This window comes from Oncorhynchus tshawytscha, linkage group LG08, assembly GCF_018296145.1.
Source record: "Oncorhynchus tshawytscha isolate Ot180627B linkage group LG08, Otsh_v2.0, whole genome shotgun sequence".
In the NCBI taxonomy this organism is placed as follows: Eukaryota; Metazoa; Chordata; class Actinopteri; order Salmoniformes; family Salmonidae; genus Oncorhynchus; species Oncorhynchus tshawytscha.
The window spans coordinates 34581032-34599950 of NC_056436.1; the positions used below are offsets into that span (position 1 = coordinate 34581032).

The window sequence follows — 18919 nt, forward strand, 5'->3', positions numbered from 1 at the left end:
ATCTAACAGGGTCTAATTTTCATAATCTATTGATCATATTGTTCTATTATTGACGACATTAATGCTATTTTTTTTGTATCATTCAAGCATTGGACATTTGTTTTCATTTTCTATCCAGATGTGCAATCAATTATATAATGGTTCACTAGCTACATTCCCCATAATTCCTGTTGCACAGCTATCCACTGACCCCCCAAAAAAGAGGAGGAGCTGTGTGCTACGTCTGTGGTAACGTTTTCTTGTTGCAATGAGCAGCGCAACGTGAGGGTGGCAGCAGTGGGAATACTTTCCCAACAATATAGCAAACACAGTGTGTGATATCGATGTTTCAGCAGCCTGTCTCGGAATAGTGTATCGCGCAAGCGAAGGAGTACGTGGCACAATGATCGGAATATCCTCAGATTTGGGATGTCTGTAGCTAGCTGGAAGAAGCGATCTTTCGTACTGCGCGCAACGACTACCCAAGAGAGCCAGGATGGAGCATATCTTCTAAACATCCCTCGCGCTATCTGCTGCGGTTAAAGTGGTGTGGCGTGGGACCGATGACCGTTCTATACACTGACTATCTATGAATGAAGCGTTTGGTGTTTTCAGACCAGGCATAAACGTATTGTAATTCAGAGAGAAAGGATGATATTGGTTTCGACTGCAGTTCGCAACAAACCCGGATACAAGAGCGGAAAAAAGTGCCGTACCACAAGCAGTGTCGACTTACTTTGGTGAGCTGTCAGAGGGGTCGAAACACTAACGTTAGAGGGATTAGGTTTCTGTGATGGTATGCCGCTGCTGATGTGACCGTAATGTTTGCTGAATGAAAACCGGTATTGATTTACAGGAAACGACAGAACACTCAGAAGCCCCCCCGAGTTTCAATACAAGTATGTTACAATGTCGTTAGCTTAGCTAGCTGCATTTTATTTTGTGTTGGTAGTTTGCTACTAGCTAACGTTAGCTGTCTATACCTAGCCGTAAAGTACATTTGCCGGATGATTTTCACGTAACATTAGTTAACGTTTGATTATTTGGTAATGTTAGTTCCGTTAGCTAACTACACATTGTTACCGCGGTGATATGAACGCTTCTGTACATCCCGTTACATTAACTAACTAGTGTAAAACATAGCAGACAAACTTTCAAATAACCTATTCTTGGCGATACTTTAAGTTCTCAATTCGTGAGAAAATGATATCTTATACATATCCGTGTCCAGTTGCAGGTGGTTCTCCAAAAAACAGATAATATTCAGAAAAGTATCAAATCCACGTTTTGTAGAGTTACAAATGCCTCTTGCATGTCTGTAGATCTTTGTTTTGGTCGCGCTGTCATTTAGTTCCGCACGTGGCCGCGATTAGTTCCTGCAAAGATGCTGGGAAATGCAAGATCTCTGGCAACTAAAATGGCATGGGAACTCCTCACTCGGTGCCAAACGTGGATTTAATATATTTCTGAATATTCTCTGTTTTTTGGAGAACCACCTGCAACTGGGCACGACATGTATAAGAAACTTTTTGCCCGAATCGAGAGAATTAAATTATCGCCAAGAAGAGGTTAGTTAAATGTGCCTGTTATGCTTTACACTAGCTAACATATAAAGGTCTAAAGGAAAGGTTCACCCATTTTGAATGTTATATTGTTTTTGTGCATCTCTGAGTGATGTTCTAACGATTCCCTGGGTCATTTAATGTTTTCATGCGTTTCTGAGTTATTGGCGTTCAAGCAGGCATAAATCCGGCAGGCATGACGTAGCACCGTGATAAAACCTCTCACTGCTCTGGAAGTTAATATGAATACGACTTTTAGATCGCAAAAACGTCTATCATACATGTCAGATTTCAATACTGTCAGATGTCATAACTCGGGAGAATGCCTTCTCTCAAATGAGCCATTGATAATATTATTGCGAGTTTCCTACCTCAAGAAATTAGTTATTTAATGGAGGGCCTAGGGTGTATTGCTTGGTGCTGTTGCCACAGATATTATAGAAAGCACCTTGCGGCCCATTTACGTTGCATGGGCAACTTTTCCCATCTCCTTAAAAGTATATCCGCCGTTGCGAATGTTAGAATCCACTCTGTTTATTTATTTATTTATTTTTATTTCACCTTTATTTAACCAGGTAGGCAAGTTGAGAACAAGTTATCATTTACAATTGTGACCTGGCCAAGATAAAGCAAAGCAGTTCGACACAGAGTTACACATGGAGTAAAACAAACACAGTCAATAATACAGTATAAACAAGTCTATATACGATGTGAGCAAATGAGGTGAGATAAGGGAGGTAAAGGCGAAAAAAAGGCCATAGTGGCAAAGTAAATACAATATAGCAAGTAAAACACTGGAATGGTAGATTTGCAGTGGAAGAATGTGCAAAGTAGAAATAAAAATAATGGGTGAGGGAGATCGATCAGCAGGTTGAACATGGTGAGATTGTAGACTCCAACATTGATAGTGCAATTTGTTTAGGCGATTTTTACAGCTAACTAGCTACGTTACATGCTGATATTGTCTTCGGTATTGTTGTGTTTAGCTAGCCAGCCAGCCAGTCCATTATATTGCGGATTTTGTAGTCGACTTGAGCTGCAACAGATTTCCACAAAGATTTTCAATGGTGCTACCAACCTTATTATGATGGCGTATAACACAAAAATTAAACATTTGTTCACACAAATATTGTGCTCATTTATCACAAAGGAATAAGTGGTTTTGGGTGGATTGTTAGCTGCTTTTAGCAACTCTAATATTTACACTAGGGTTGCTGGGAATTAGCTTGCAATAAAAAGGAATAGTCCACCGAAAACTATTTCAACTTACTGTGTCGATTGTCTGTAGCCTTGGTCCTTATGATTAAAAAACACGATGGGACATAACTAAACAGAATTTACACAGGTGGGTCTGTTGTAGAGCCATGCAGTTCCTCAGTAAGGTCAGTTCTGCTTTTTGTGCAAGTGTGGTTGTTATTATTATTACTTTTTGTGCAAATGTTTTATTAGATGTCTTTCTCCACCCCCCTTGCATAAACAGCAGAGTAAGCTGAAATTGAATTTTATTTAACTTTTGGCTTCCTGTGGACTATTTGTTTTTTTTGTAAGATAATTCCGAGCAACGCTAGTTTCAAGTTTTAATGGCACTTGCTTAAGTACAGTGAAATGCCTTTCTTTCAAGCTCTAACCCCAACAATGCAATAATCAATAACAATGTAATACTACAAATAATAAGGTATAACAAAAACACAAGATATAAGAAGAACACAATAAAGTAAGTAAGCATACTATATACAGGGTCAGTTCCAATACTAATTTACAATGTGCAGTGATACTGGATCAATAGAGGTAGATATGTATAGGGGTAAGGTGAATAGGCCTCAGGATATATGATAAACAGAGTAGCAGCAGCATATGTGAGTGGGTGTGTGTAGTCAGTATAAATGTATGTGCATGTTATGTGTGTGTGAGCAAATTATGGAGTGAGTGTTTGTATGTGTGTTGGAGAATCAGTGTGCGTAGTGTAGGGCTCTGAGTATGCATAGAAAATGTGCAAAAATAATAAAATAGTCCATGCAGCCATTTTGTTAGCTATTTAGCAGTATTATGGCAAAGGGATAGAAGCTGTTCGTGAGCCTGTTGGTGTCAGACTTGATGCACCGGTACCGCCTGCCGTGTGGAAGCAGAGAGAACAGTCTATGGCTTTGGTTGTTGGAGTCTTTAACGATTTTCCGGGCCTTTCTTTCACACCGCCTGATATAGCGATCCTGGATGGCAGGGAGCTGTCCGAACCACTAGGCTGTCCTTACCGCGCTGGTGTGTAAATACTAGCGTTGCTAAAAGCAGCTAGGGTATGGAAGCATTCACCTTTCACCGCCATAACAATGTGTGGCTAGGGCCAAGGAAATTAAACAATTCCTTGCTAGTTGCTAGCTAGCTAGTGAAAAGTTTCAAGCATGTGAGAAGCTGTCACTTGTAACTAGCTAGTGGGTAGCCAAGTAGGTCTGGTTGTCATGCTAGAGAAATGTGTGTGTGCTGAGATTTAGCTACACGAACTCATAAAACATTAGCTGTCTGATTAAACATGACTTCTTAAATGGTAGCTAGCTAATCTTGTAAATCCATACAACCTCATCAGCAATAATAAAACAAAAATGAAAAGTGATCCTAAAGTCAGACTGGTCCCAGATCTGTTTGTGTTGTTTTGCCAACTGTTGTTCATTGTCTTTTTGGCATGACAGCAACCATAGGAGTTGGCTCGGGCTGTATACACCACCCACAGATCTGGGACCAGGCTATAATCAGACCACTTTCTTTCCAGTAACATAATAGTTGCTTTCATTACAGCGGCGCTTGTACCCCCTGGCCCTGGACTGCTTCAACTGTTGGGGGATCTCACTGAGTGACCATTGATGCTGCATCTCAGGGTTGCTGAGCCTATGCGAGAGTGCGAGTACAGCCAGATCAGCACTCGCAGCTCGACCCCGATGGAGACTCCATACAAGAAGAGGATCCCAAAGAGGAGGAAATGGCAAGCCTTCCCAGGGCGGAATAAATTTTACTGCAATGGGAGGATCATGATGGCCAGGCAGACAGGGGTCTTCTACCTTACCCTTGTCCTAATTCTCGTCACAAGCGGACTCTTCTTCGCTTTTGAGTAAGTAGCTGAAGGTTTTGCCCTTTGATTTTTGCCATCGTTTCTTTGGCCATGCCCACTTTGCCTATGAACTGGGCATTGGGGCTGTCTGGAGTTTTGGTGTACTGTAGCTAACAAAGAGCCAGGGTTTATGGCCCAACCTGTCACTGTGTATTAGCCAGGGGTGGCCTGCATGTGGATGAGACTGTGGCTCTCTCACTCACTGTTCCTCAAGGTGCTCTTTCACCCTGAGCTGTCGTATTGAGCAGCGTCTTGGAGTTGGCAGAGGGTTTAAAGCCTTTTCATTCCGTTAGCTCAGCTATAATGTTTAATCTTAGACATTTTTCTGGAAGTGTCATGGCAATTAATTAGAGGGTAGATACTGTAGCGTAGGTAGGCTACTTGTCTTAACTCTCATTCATCACTCTTACTGACAGCCAGGACAGCCTACTTGATGTCCATTTGCCTCTCGGGTTAGTAATCATGGTAACCCTTGCCTAGTTTCTTTTGAAAAGGTGTGGCTGATCTTGTTTGTCTGTCATAGTCACCGCCTCTTTGTTTGAGTGACTGCACTATACGATACTTGTCCATGCATGTAGATTGGGGCGACAGGTAGCCTAGTGGTTAGAGCGTTGGGCCAGTAACCGAAAGGTTGCTGGATTGAATCCCCGAGCTAACGAGGAAAAATCTATCATTCTGCCCCTGACCAAGGTAGTTATTAACCCACTGTTCCGTGCGCCGATGATGTAGATGTTGATTTAAGGCATTTCAGTTGTACAACTGACTAGGTATCCCACTTCCCCTAGACTGCATAAGCCTTAAATGGTCAGTCCTTTCCAAATAAATGTATTCCAGTTTCATTAGCATTTTTGTTCTAGACAACTCCTCTTCCCTCATTCTTTCTCTCTTGCGTACACACACAGCAACACACACGTAATCCAAACCCCATCCATTCTAAACACAGCAGTGAGAAACAAAAGTATATGACTTCTCTGAAGTACCAGATTTCCCCAGCCCGGACTGGTTTACCCTGTTTTTAGGAAACTTCTACAGATCTGTCAGACTTGCTTGTTTTACAAGCATTCTACTGCACCTGCCATAACATCTGCAAATCTGTGTAGGTGACCAATAAACTTTGATTTGATTTGTTGTGACACATTGTTTACTTCATGTGGTGAAGTGTTGAGCCTGTAAAGCCAGAGAGCTGAGTCCCCACTTCTCCTCTCTCACACTGTCCCTGGCTTTATAACAGTGCTTGCTGCATCTCAGCAGCTGGACAACCTGTCACCCGGGGGGTCCACTGACTCTCCTATTTTCATCAGTTTGTAAATTGACTCCTACGTCCCATGGAGTACAGGGATGTCTCAGTAGCTCTATGTTGGACCAGTCATCCACTCTCCCTGCTAGTCCTCCTGACGAATCACTCCTTGTCACAATCTGCTTCTTTTCCTACCTTGGCTTGGATGTTGTTGCTGATTCAGGACAGGCAGCTTTTCTCACTAGGGGTTCTGTATGCATGATCAAGACCTGGGTATATTCTTTGTCATATCAATGTAAAAACCTTTTCCATGTTGTCATTTCTGCTAATCCTGACCTGCTGCCGGTTCCATTCCGTTAGTAGTGCTCTGCATTATGTGAGAGATGTTGACCTCCTGCCTTCCACCAACTTTATCAGCTAGACTTGTGTAAACCCACCTCAGTGCCGTCACTGTCATAACCCCAGTCGCCAAGAACAACTCTGGTTGTGAGCATTCATCACTGTAAAAAATAGGCTACAAGTTATATTTTGGCCAGTGCAGAGCTGTCTGTATATTGATGAAAGTGGCAGAGCCTGGTAACCATCCAATCCTCACACAGGGACCTCCATCCACACACCTGGAGAATACTAGCTGCTTCCTAGTGAAACACCCCTTAGGGCTTAATTTCCTTCCTGCCTGCCCTGCCCAGTTGAACCGCCACTGTCTCTCGGTGTCGCCTGCTGCCTCTGTTTATCACTACAGTGTTCCGTTCACAGGAACAGCAGAGGACGACTGAGAGCTCAGTACCGTAGGCTCAGTAATGTCGCATCTCCTCTCTCCAGACCTGCAGGCCACCCGAGTCCTCCTGACTATCCTCTCTGTCCACCCCTGTTCAGCTGAGAGGAGCCAGCTATCTATCGGACAGGGTGCGAGTCAGGACATTGAACCTGCTCACTGTGGTTTGCTGTCCTCGACTTTAATGTGTCTAGATTTGCTGTGTATTTCCTACCTTTCACAGGCCGGTGCTAGTCCAGCCCAGGGCATTGTCGTGAACGTCTAGCATAATCCCTATTGGTGCCTGCCTGGATGCCATAATGCTAAACCCTCATTCCTCATTCTCCTTCAGATGCATATCATGAACAAGGTTGAAGGTGTGTTGTAGCCAAATCTGTCGTTCTGCCCCTGAACAGGTAGTTAACCCACTGTTCCTAGGCCGTCATTGAAAATAAGAATTTGTTCTTAACTGACTTGCATGGTTAAATAAAGGTAAAATAAAAAAATGGCAGAGGCTTGGTTGTCTGCCTGTCACTAGCCTTAAACTCACATCAGAGGTCCAGTCTGGTGAGGTCATCCATTGTTTCTCTGCGTTCTCCAGACTTCCTTCCAGTTGGTGGAGAGAAAGCGGAGATGTATGAAGCAGTAAAGCTTGGGAGACAGCAGGAAAAGCAGATGTGGTCTTCATCCCTTATTGTCCCCCCATCTCAGAAAGAGATACTCGGCTATTTATGTATGGTAAGCCCTCTTAGTGAAAGCCAGACTCTGGTCTGTTTATTATTCTGTTCTGTTGCTCCCGCCCAGACGCCCATGTGCTCTGATGCAACTTGCACGTGTTCCCCCTTTCCCCCTGTAAAAGTTTTACTCAGACAAATGTTTGAAGTAGTTATTTTGAGGCACTGTAGTTCATGTCCTTTAGAAAGTACTGTAAGCCTTGTTCCACAGTACTTCCCGTTGTCCAAGGAGATGGTCTGAACTCTTGTTTGTCTATGAAAAACTATTCTGGACTGAACATAGGCTTAGTTATTTATTTAAAGCAGCTAGCTTGTGACACTGCACAAATGAGGTGTGTGTTTGTGTGTGTGTGTGTGTGTGACATGCAGCAAATCATAATAGATGGCACGCAAGATCCAGTGACCCTCTCCCTCTCAAGCTTGCTCTTGCCCTCACTCGCTCGCACGCCCGCTCCCGCCCTCTCTCCTCGCTCTCTGTTGATGCTTAGCTCAGACAACTATGGTTGCTATTAGACCCGCTGCTTTTTCTCGCTCTCTGAAATGTGTGCAAGACTGAGAGATGCAGATCCCCCTTTGTTTGTTTGCCACATTGTCTCGAGAGTAAAATATACATCTACCACATGTGGCGTGCAAGTCTCTGTGTGTGCAGGGATGGAATTATTTATTGAATTTATGGGGCATTTCTCCACCCTCTGACTTGTATAATCGGGTGGGTAGGTGAGTGTACATTCGTGTGATTCTCATGTGTGGTTGCGTGGGTATGTGTGTTATGGTTGCCCACTGTGTGACCTCATTCTGAATGTCATCTCTCTGTGTGACCTCATTCTGAATGTTTTACTTCAATAATAAGGAAGGCCAGTTCCTTCCTGCCACACAGCAGCAAAAACACGCAGCGCAACAGTTAGGCTACTGCCAGGGATCGCATGATGATGTAGTGACCTAACGCTAATTTCCACTAACACATGATGACTTTGCATTTGGCGAAATGTAAGGGTAATGGAAATGTTTAACCAGTTGTGTTATGGTGAGTATGTTTAGTGTGGTTTTTGAGGGGGTGTTGGCAAGCAGGATCTTGTTTTACACACACACACACACACACACACACACACACACACACACACACACACACACACACACGGGATGTGACAAATGGAAAAATGTTCTTAACATTTAAACTGACCGTAACAACAACAACAAAAATCCATAAAAAATAAATAAATAAAGGAAGTGATAATTCTGTGTGAATTATTGAATTATGTGAACAATGGAGAATATGGTCCTATTGTGTATGGTGTTCCTATGCTAAGGGTTAATAAAAAAAATTTCTACCACAGTCAGGCCGAATATCAAACTCAACACTTGGCCCCTAAGCCCTTTTAACTCAACACTTGCTTTTATGTTCGATAGTGATCACTCGAGTCTTCAAGTGTTTTGGCCAAAATTAGCATTGAGACGATGCACACTCGATGTCCCAACTGGCACTTATCAATATTCCAACATTCTGAATCATTCACAAGCATTGTTCACCCATGACTTGTCTTGTGCGTGACTCACTCACTATGAAACACGAGCACTTGGGCCGACGGACACACATACGGACAAGCAATATTTCCTCCATGGCAAAAGTGAAAACACGGAGCAGTGCTATAGCTATATGTGCTATAGCTTAGAAATGGAAATAAATGTGCCTCTAGATGACAATGTTTGTTTCCAACATTAGGGCTGTTTTCCTAAAGAAGTTAAATTTGATTTGTGTTTTGTTTCCTTGTCACAATACTATCGAGTATCACGGTACTGGTGTCGCCCCAGCTCTATATGGCAACCGGGGAGTAGGGGCAAAGTAGTGTTTCAAAAGGAGTGGATGCATGGAAAGCGAATCGGCTAATTGGGCAGATTTATTGCCACTCAACCGTGGCTAGTTGCACGACGAGTCGATAATCCGGTGCGAATGACTAGTGCGCTGGTGTTGTATCGACATGCCTGCCGAACTGAGGTGCTTCCTACTGGGAAACTGTATCACGGTGTCGCCGCCGGCGTTACCTAACATGGCACTTTTTCCCCCTCCCATGGTTTGATTTGAACTAGGATAGCAGCCTATGCAAGAAATAACTAATATTGATAACCGTCTAGACGTCACCTTGATACATGTACAGTCTACTACTCAATGGGGAGGGCATGAATGGCAATAACACCGGGACACAGTGCCCTTTGTTCCCGCTTGCCAAGCCCTACTGTCACTCTGATAGTGGCTACCTAATGGCCAATATTTGTATTTAATTTTTTATTTATCCGTTATTTTACCAGGTAAGTTGACTGAGAACACGTTCTCATTTGCAGCAACGACCTGGGGAATAGTTACAGGGGAGAGGAGGGGGATGAATGAGCCAATTGTAAACTGGGGATTATTAGGTGACCGTGATGGTTTGAGGGCCAGTTTGGGAATTAACCCTGGTGTCCTGGCTAAACACCCTTACTCTTACGATAAGTGCCATGGGATCTTTAATGACCTCAGATTGTCAGGACACCCGTTTAACGTCCCATCCGAAAGACGGCACCCTACACAGGGCAGTGTCCCCAATCACTGCCCTGGGGCATTGGAATATTATTTTTTTAGGCCAGAGGGAAGAGCGCCTCCTACTGGCCCTCCAAGACCACTTCCAGCAGCATCTGGTCTCCCATCCATATCAGGGCGACAGTCACAGTAAGCACATGCATACAAGCAACAGTACTTTTAATAAAAAATAAAAAATTGTCTGTTTTAGAACTGAAAATGTTACATTTATTTTTGGAAAACGAACTATGAAATTTGACTGACTGGTGCACGGTATAGCAAACATGCTTTTTTCTGTAGAACAAACTGTTTGGTACTAGAATTGGACACTTTTGGTACTTTTGTCAAATGTGTCTTCTGTCGTAAACTGAGAGGATCAAGTCTGTCTATCAGCGCAGCCGTTGTCCCCACACGAGCGCCTTTGTGCATGCCTCTTGCCTGCTCAACGTACTTGTTGCTAGAGCTACCACTGCACTGGGAATCTGGTCTGCATCATGTTTGCTTCCCACTCATGCTGCACAGAAGTTAACACACTTGAATAATTCAACACGGCATGTTGAAACTGTAGTGTTAATTACTGTTCACAAAACAATGTCAATAGAGGCTAGAACACTTTACAATGCAAGAAGATACCGGTAGCTTCCAGCTTTGTAGGCTAATTTCCTTGCTAGCTTACAGTTGAAGCTAACATCAATTCACATCCCTGGTACTTTGTTTGTGATAATATGCTAATTATTTTCTTTGTATTTTAGTTATCAGTAAAAACAGTTCTCAGAGCAGGCTCAACTTGTCATTTATGGCAGTTGGACAAGTTGTGTCTGCTCTGAGAACTGTTTTTACTGATAACTAAAATGCAAAGAATTCAGGTACTGACCTTCCTGATCCCTCCCATAGGTGAAAAGCAGGCTCTACTCTGTGTAAATAGCAAATGTACCTTTTCGGACAAGTGACCATAATCTTCGGGCAACCAAAAAGTACTCCTGAAACTACCCTGACAAGCCTGATCTGCAAGTGCCTTTCAAACTTTTTAAAGGGATATTTCACCCAAATTTATAAAGTGAAATATTGGTTTTCTTACCCTGTAAGCAGTCTATTGAGAAGGTATGACAGCAATCCATGTGTTGGTTTTATTTCCATGGCACTTTCCAAAGAATGTTTTTAGCATTTCAAGTCATGGGACCGATTTATTAGCATTTTTCACACCATGTCCTAATCATCCAAAAGTATCTCAAATGTATTGTGAAGCTCAACAAAGTTACTTATAGATGATTTAAACATCATACAAGGAAATTGCTAATATCGGTCCCATGACTTGAATGGGATTTGTGCCACCAGGGCATGTGGAAACAGTGCCAGTGAAACTAAACCAAAGCATTGATTTGCTGTCTTAACTTGTCCATAGACTGCTTACAGGGTAAAGATTAGTATTTTTTTGTAATTTGAGTGAACTGTCCCTTAATGTCAATCCCTGTTCATCATAGCTTCCTATTTCAATGGCAGGCAGTGCCACTAGGAGTGTGGTTTAAGTTGCCATCAACTATTGAGTGAGCTTTATCTTCTTGTACCACATTTACAACTAACCATAACTGAGCTCAGAGCTGTACAGTACAGGTGGGTCTAGATCGATCCCCATCAAAGCAGGGCATCAGAAACCAGCACAAAGAATGTCTATATGATCACAATACCAGTGGAGCTGCTAATCATAACGCTACTCTCCATCCCCACATCAGGATTAATGCCAGTGTATGCTATTTTGTTTATGTTCTGTTTGCTCGTCGTGCTGAAGTGCTCTGTCATTATTCAGATGATCCCGTAGAGCATCGGCTGCAGCTATCCAACCCAGTGGTGAATCATACCCTCTCATTTTCAGGGCATGGCTGTGACTGAGCAGGCAGCAGCCAGGTAGCTCTGACAGGATGGCTTGGTTACTCTGACAGGATGGCTTGGTTACTCTGACAGGATGGCTTGGTTACTCTGACAGGATGGCTTGGTTACTCTGACAGGATGGTTTGGTTACTCTGACAGGATGGTTTGGTTACTCAGTGGGGTATGGAATAGGATTAAACTTGACTTTCATTTGTTATAGCCTAAGAGTTATTGAGTTTGACAATGTTTGCTGCATTTCTGTAACATCTCATTGTCCATCTCCTTTTTCAGAGATTGTTTGTAGAATAATGTCAGGATGCCTTTTGGTTACAGACACTGGGGCGGCAGGGTAGCCTAGTGGTTAGAGCGTTTGACTAGTAACCGAAAGGTTGCAAGTTCAAATCTCCGAGTTGACAAGGTACAAATCTGTCGTTCTGCCCCTGAACAGACAGTTAAAATTTTTGAAAATAAGAATTTCTTCTTAACTGACTTGCCTAGTTAAAGAAAGGTAAAGTAAATAAAAATAGTATTGGGATGTATGTTCCCAAGATGAGACTAGAGCTAGGCCTTATTGAACACCCCAGGCAAAGCATTAATAGCAAATTATTGCAAGGCCTTATTGAACACCCCAGGCAAAGCATTAATAGCAAATTATTGTAACTGCGTCCATCAGAGAATACAGCAGGTAAAAAATCCCTCAGCCAAGGATGTTGGGAATAGTTGTTTTTTTATTACAAAGGTAATGCTCCTCTCGGAACATGGGGCAGAACTAAGGTAATATGTTTTGGAGGACTATGCAAAGGCAGAACTCCTGAAACTGGTAAGTCAATCCCTCCAGGGGCAGCCAAATGCAGGCTATTGTGAAAGAGTTCAGTATGCTTCTGAAGGCAACTTTTTGGCACAGCCACACCCGCAACACACACAGTTTCCTGAGAATAAAGCACACGCTTTCCTGAGAGGGGGAGTTTGTTCTATGCCTACATAAAGTCTCTCAATGAGTCAGCAAGAAACCACTTACAAGTGTCACCTGCCCTTTTGAAAAACATCCTGATGGAACTTAACCTGTCTTTCACTGCATCCCAACCATAGAGTTCAAACTGCTTTTCAATACTCTACATTTCATAAACTGGATTTAATTGACACACTTACCACTTGCGTTGCATAACTGGTCAGTGAACAATGACTAAGTGAGGTAGAATACTAAACTATGCTAAAGGTCATCCAGCCTCATCTGTGTGTTTAGCAAACATTTCCCTGTTTGGACAAGTCGTTCCTAACGGGTCACTTCTTGTCATGTACTTTCCTGTTTCTCTCTTTCCTGTGAAGCCGAGAGAGGCTAATAATCTGGGTCAGATGGTTTAGACCCTTTAAGGTTGCTGCCCCGATCCTCGCCAAGCCTATCTCCAACCTTTTTAACCTGTCTCCTTTCTGAAGAGGTTCCCATTGCTTGGAAGGCAGCCACAATTTGTCCTTTATTTAAACTGTGAAAGGCCTATTTCTATTTTGCCCTGTTTATCAAAAGTGTTGGAAAAATAATCAACTGACTGGCTTTCTTGATTTCTGTAGTATTCTCTGGTATGCAATATGGTTTCCGCTCAGGTTATGGATGTGTCACTGCAACCTTAAAGGTCCTCAATGACGTCACCATTGCCCTTGATTCTGAACAATATTGTGCTGCTATTTGTATTGACTTGGCCAAAACGTTTGATACCGGTAGACAATTCCATTCTTGTTGGTCAACTAAGGAGTATTGGGGTCTCTGAGGGGACTTTGGCCTGGTTTTCTAACTACCTCAGAGTGCAGTGTATAAAGTCAGAAAATCTGCTGCCTCAGCCACTGCCTGTCACCAAGGGAGTACCCCAAGGTGCGATCCTAGGCCCCGCGCTCTTCTCAATTTACATCAACAACATACAGTTGAAGTCAGAAGTTTACATACACCTTAGCCAAATACATTAACTCAGTTTTTTCACAATTCCTGACATTTAATACAAAAAAAATTGGTTGTCTTTGGTCAGTTAGGATCACCACTTTATTTTAAGAATGTGAAATGTCAGAATAATATTAGTGAATGATTTATTATAGCTTTTATTTCTTTCATCACATTCCCAGTGGGTCAGAACTTTACATACAGTGGGGCAAAAAAGTATTTAGTCAGCCACCAAAATCCCAGAACCACACGGAGGGACCTAGTGAATGACCTGCAGACAGCTACGTGGTTCTATGGCGTTAACACATGCTTACAATTGTTTGTACAGATGAACGTGGTACCTTCAGGCATTTGGAAATTGCTCCCAAGGATGAACCAGACTTGTGGAGGTCTACAATTTTTCTTTCTGAGGTCTTGGCTGATTTCTTTTGATTTCCCCATGATGTCAATAAAAGAGGCACTGAGTTTGAAGGTAGGCCTTGAAATACATCCACAGGTACACCTCCAATTGACTCAAATTATGTCAATTCGCCTATCAGAAGCTTCTAAACACATGACATTATTTTCTGGAATTTTCCAAGCTGGTAAAGGCACAGTCAACTTAGTGTATGTAAACTTCTGACCCACCGGAATTGTGATACAGTGAATTATAAGATAAATATTCTGTCTGTAAACAATTGTTGGAAAAATTACTTGTGTCATGCACAAAGTAGATGTCTTAACTAGAGGTCGACCGATTAATCGGAATGGCCGATTAATTAGGGCCGATTTCAAGTTTTCATAATAATTGGAAATCGGTATTTTTGGGCGGCGATTAAAAAAAAATATATGTATGTATGTATGTGTATATATATATGTATGTATGTGTATATATATATATATATATGTGTGTATATATATATGTATATATATATACAGTGCCTTGCGAAAGTATTCGGCCCCTTTGAACTTTGCGACCTTTTGACACATTTCAGGCTTCAAACATAAAGATATAAAACTGTATTTTTTTGTGAAGAATCAATAACAAGTGGGACACAATCATGAAGTGGAACGACATTTATTGGATATTTCAAACTTTTTTAACAAATCAAAAACTGAACAATTGGGCATGCAAAATTATTCTGCCTCTCTCTCATTGCACTCCACAAGGAGACTACGCGAATGCAGTAAGCCAAGGTAAGTTGCTAGCTAGCATTGAACTTATCTTATAAAAAACAATCAATCATAATCACTAGTTAACTACACATGGTTGATGATATTACTAGATATTATCTAGCGTGTCCTGCGTTGCATATAATCTGACTGAGCGGTGGTAGGCAGAAGCAGGCGCGTAAACATTCATTCAAACAGCACTTTCGTGCGTTTTGCCAGCAGCTCTTCGTTGTGCGTCAAGCATTGCACTGTTTATGACTTCATGCCTATCAACTCCTGAGATGAGGCTCATGTAACTGAAGTGAAATGGCTAGCTAGTTAGCGCGTGCTAATTGTTGTGTTGCTGGTTCGAGCCCAGGGAGGAGCGAGGAGAGGGACGGAGGCTATACTGTTACACTGGCAATACTAAAGTGCCTAAGAACATCCAATAGTCAAAGGTTAATGAAATACAAATGGTATAGAGGGAAATAGTCCTATAATTCCTATAATAACTACAACCTAAAACTTCAAACCTAGGAATATTGAAGACTCATGTTAAAAGGAACCACCAGCTTTCATGTGTTCTCATGTTGCACTTTTACTTTCTTCTCCAACACTTTGTTTTTGCATTATTTAAACCAAATTGAACATGTTTCATTATTTACTTGAGGCTAAATTGATTTGATTGATGTATTATATTAAGTTAAAATAAGTGTTCATTCAGTATTGTTGTAATTGTCATTATTACAAATAAATAAATACAAATTTGGCCAATTTTTTTTTTTTTGTTATCTTATTTATTTATTTTTAATTTATTTCAATTATTTATATTTTTCTAAATCGGTATTGGCTTTTTTGGTCCTCCAATAATCGGTATCGGTGTTAAAATCATAATCGGTCGACCTCTAGTCCTAACCGACTTGCCAAAACGCTTCCAAAACAAAGATCATGTGGTTTGGTAAAAAGAATGCCCCTCTTCCCACAGGTGTGATTACTACCTCTGAGGGTTTAGAGCTTGAGTTAGTCACCTCATATAAGTACTTGGGAGTATGGCTAGATGGTGCACTGTCTTTCTCTCAGCACATATCAAAGCTGCAGACTAAAGTTAAATCTCGACTTGGTTTCCTTTATCGTAATCGCCCCTCTTTCACCCCAGCTGCCAAACTAACCTGGATTCAGATGACCATTATAGATCGGCAGGTAAGGGTACTCTCGAACAGCTAGATGCTTTTTTTTTTTTTTACCATTCGGCCACCAATGCTCCTTATAGGACACGTCACTGCACTCTATACTCTAAACTGGTCATCTCTGTATACCTGTCGCAAGACTCACTGGTTGATGCTTATTTATTAAACCCTCTTAGGCCTCACTAACCCCTATCAGAGAGATCTACTGCAGCCCTCATCCCCCACATACAACACCCGTTCTGCCAGTCACATTCCGTTAAAGGTCCCTAAAGCACACACATCCCTGGGTCGCTCCTCTTTTCAGTTCACTGCAGCTATTGACTGGAACGAGCTGCAACAAACTCAAAACTGGACAGTTTTATCTCAATCTCTTCATTCAAAGACTCACTTACTGACAGTTGTGGCTGCTTTGTGTGATGTGTTATTGTCTCTACCTTCTTGCCCTTTGTGCTGTTGTCTGTCCCCAATAATGTTTGTACCATTTTGTGTTGCTGCCTTGCTGTGTTGTTGTCTTAGCTCTCTTATCTAGTGTTGTGTTGTCTCTCTCTTGTTGTGATGTGTGTTTTTGTCCTATATATATTTTGTTTGTATTTTTTATCCCTGGCCCCTTCCCCGCAGGAGGCCTTTTGGTAGGCTGTCATTGTAAATAAGAATTTTGTTCTTAACTGACTTGCCGAGTTAAATAAAGATGAAATAATTTTTAAAAAAATCTGTCAGCCAGGCTCAGTCCAACCAGGCAGGAATCAAGTTGTGTTCACTCTCTCTTTGTCTGTTCTCCCCTCTCATCCCCAACACCCCCAGTCGGTCGCTGACCTTCTCATGCTACCCGTGTCTATTCACTTGGATGGGGGTAATTGAGTGTGTTGCATGTGTCGGCGGATTATTACTACTAACACATTTTGAAGGATTTCACGCCCACATGCACAAATGCACTGCAAGGCTTTGATTTTGTTCCACTGGGAGCACATCTTGCCCAAATAATGTGAGAAACAACTTGAGAACATGACAGCAAATGCATAACAGCTTTCACTGTGTTTAACAGACAAACTATATCAGTCACGGTAAGTTCAAGCCTTTTGTGCAATTAAGTGCAATGAGAATGCGATCAAACATAATGTTGACAAAGCTCTGAATCCATAGGCTATAGTTTAAAAAGTAATTCATATCTTCTGCTTAAGGTCACGAAGGCTGCTGCTTTAATGGGCTAAGCGCAGAGTAATTAATGGACCTTTTCAGCAATGTTTGATAATAACTTGCTTATTGGCTAACTAGCCTGCTGAATCATTTTCATTCTGTTCTGCAAATGCAGCGTTCAGTGCTTTCTTTTACATATCAGCTGGGCAATTCCATGGTAACGGAAATGCTCTGAGACTTAAGATTTTTCACTTAAATTGTCTGCCAAACAAAAACCCTGATTTCAAAGTTTAACAAACCATTCAACTCTCTGCACATGGACTACTTTTTAACAATTTACATAAACACATTTACTGGATGAACTATGCAGATGCAAGTTTGTTAACAGAATTTCTGTAAAATTTCCCTCCGTTTATTTGTCCACGTTTTCCAAAAACTCTTAAATATCTGCTCCAAATTAAGATTCAACGATGTCTGCAGAAAGAATGGGGTGTCAGCTATGACATGTCATGTTTACTTTGAAAAATCTATTTTGGTTATTGAACTACAGTAAGTGAAGTGGATTTACACCTGGTAATGGAATGTTATCATGGGTCCCTGATCTGTAACTGCATAATTATGGATATGAATGTCATTCTTTTCATGGTGGTGTATCCTGAATAGGTACTCAAAGGTATAAATATGCAATATCCTCCTTTGCATGTTTGGGTATTAATCTACACACTGGCTATTATTTTAATGAGCTCTGCCTCCAAACAAGACTAAATTTGTTTGGACCGGACCATATCTGAAAGAATCAAAGACTTCTATGTTTAACAAGTTTGTACAGCGCAGTAGAGTACAGCACAAAGCAGTAGATTGTTGTGTACTCAACTCTGTGCTCTACTGTGTACTGTACTGAACTCTACTGTACTCTGATTAACTATACTCTACTTTTCTTTACTGTGTTGTACTGTACTGAACTATACTCTACTTTTCTGTGCTGTCCAAACTTGTGAACCCAACTGTGGTTTGTGACTAGTATGATTTCCCATTGTAGTCAATTTAATTGCAGAAATAGCGTTACAGATTTGGTAACGAAATTTGAGTTTTAATCACTTTTTTTGCTCATGAATGATCAGAAACACAAACTAATTGATAGGTCTACCTTTTACTTGTTACTTCTAAGAACTTTCATTACTCTCCCTCTTAAAAGATATTTGGGTTTTTGGTAACCTAATGTCAAGGCACAAGGCATGTTTCATAAACTGACAGAAGGCGGAAATGTATAAGAAAGCTACTGTAAATATGTGTTATTAGTTGGCAGGGATCTTTAACATCAATGTATTTATAATACCTTCAGACTTTTTTTATTTTTATGGATGTTTTCTAAGAACGCTTTTCTGTTTGAACAGAAATCAAAGCATTTTGCTTATGCCTAATTTTTTGTTTAAAGTGATGTATGTACCATCGTGGCCAAATTTTGAGAATGAAACAAATATTAATTTTGACAAAGTCTGCTGCCTCAGTTTGTATGGTGGCAATTTGCATATACTCCAGAATGTTATTGAGAGTGATCAGATGAATTGCAATTAATTGCCAAGTCCCTCTTTGCCATGCAAATGAACTGAATCACCCAAAAAACATTAACACTGCATTTCAGCCCTGCCACAAAAGGACCAGCTGACATCATGTCAGTGATTCTCTCAGGTGTGAGTGTTGACGAGGACCAGGCTGGAGATCACTCCGTCATGCTGATTGAGTTCGATTAACAGACTGGA

The 18919-nt window shown here is 41.5% G+C and overlaps 1 protein-coding gene across 5 annotated transcripts in view; it reads left to right on the forward strand.

Annotated features, from left to right (window-relative positions):
* Positions 1-217: 217 nt before the first annotated feature.
* The window catches only part of LOC112256568 (palmitoyltransferase ZDHHC14), a 139904-nt gene continuing 121202 nt past the window's right edge, over positions 218-18919 (forward strand). Inside the window, exons 1-2 of one of the 5 annotated variants that reach the window (XM_042325453.1) lie at positions 221-719; positions 4329-4638. In XM_042325453.1, coding sequence (XP_042181387.1) covers positions 4394-4638 — 245 coding nt within the window. In that variant the 5' untranslated portion in view covers positions 221-719; positions 4329-4393. Of the gene's footprint in view, positions 720-1332; positions 1548-4328; positions 4639-7230; positions 7368-18919 lie in introns of those variants that run through there. The other 4 variants (XM_042325455.1, XM_042325454.1, XM_042325459.1 and 1 more) reach the window with 4 other exon arrangements.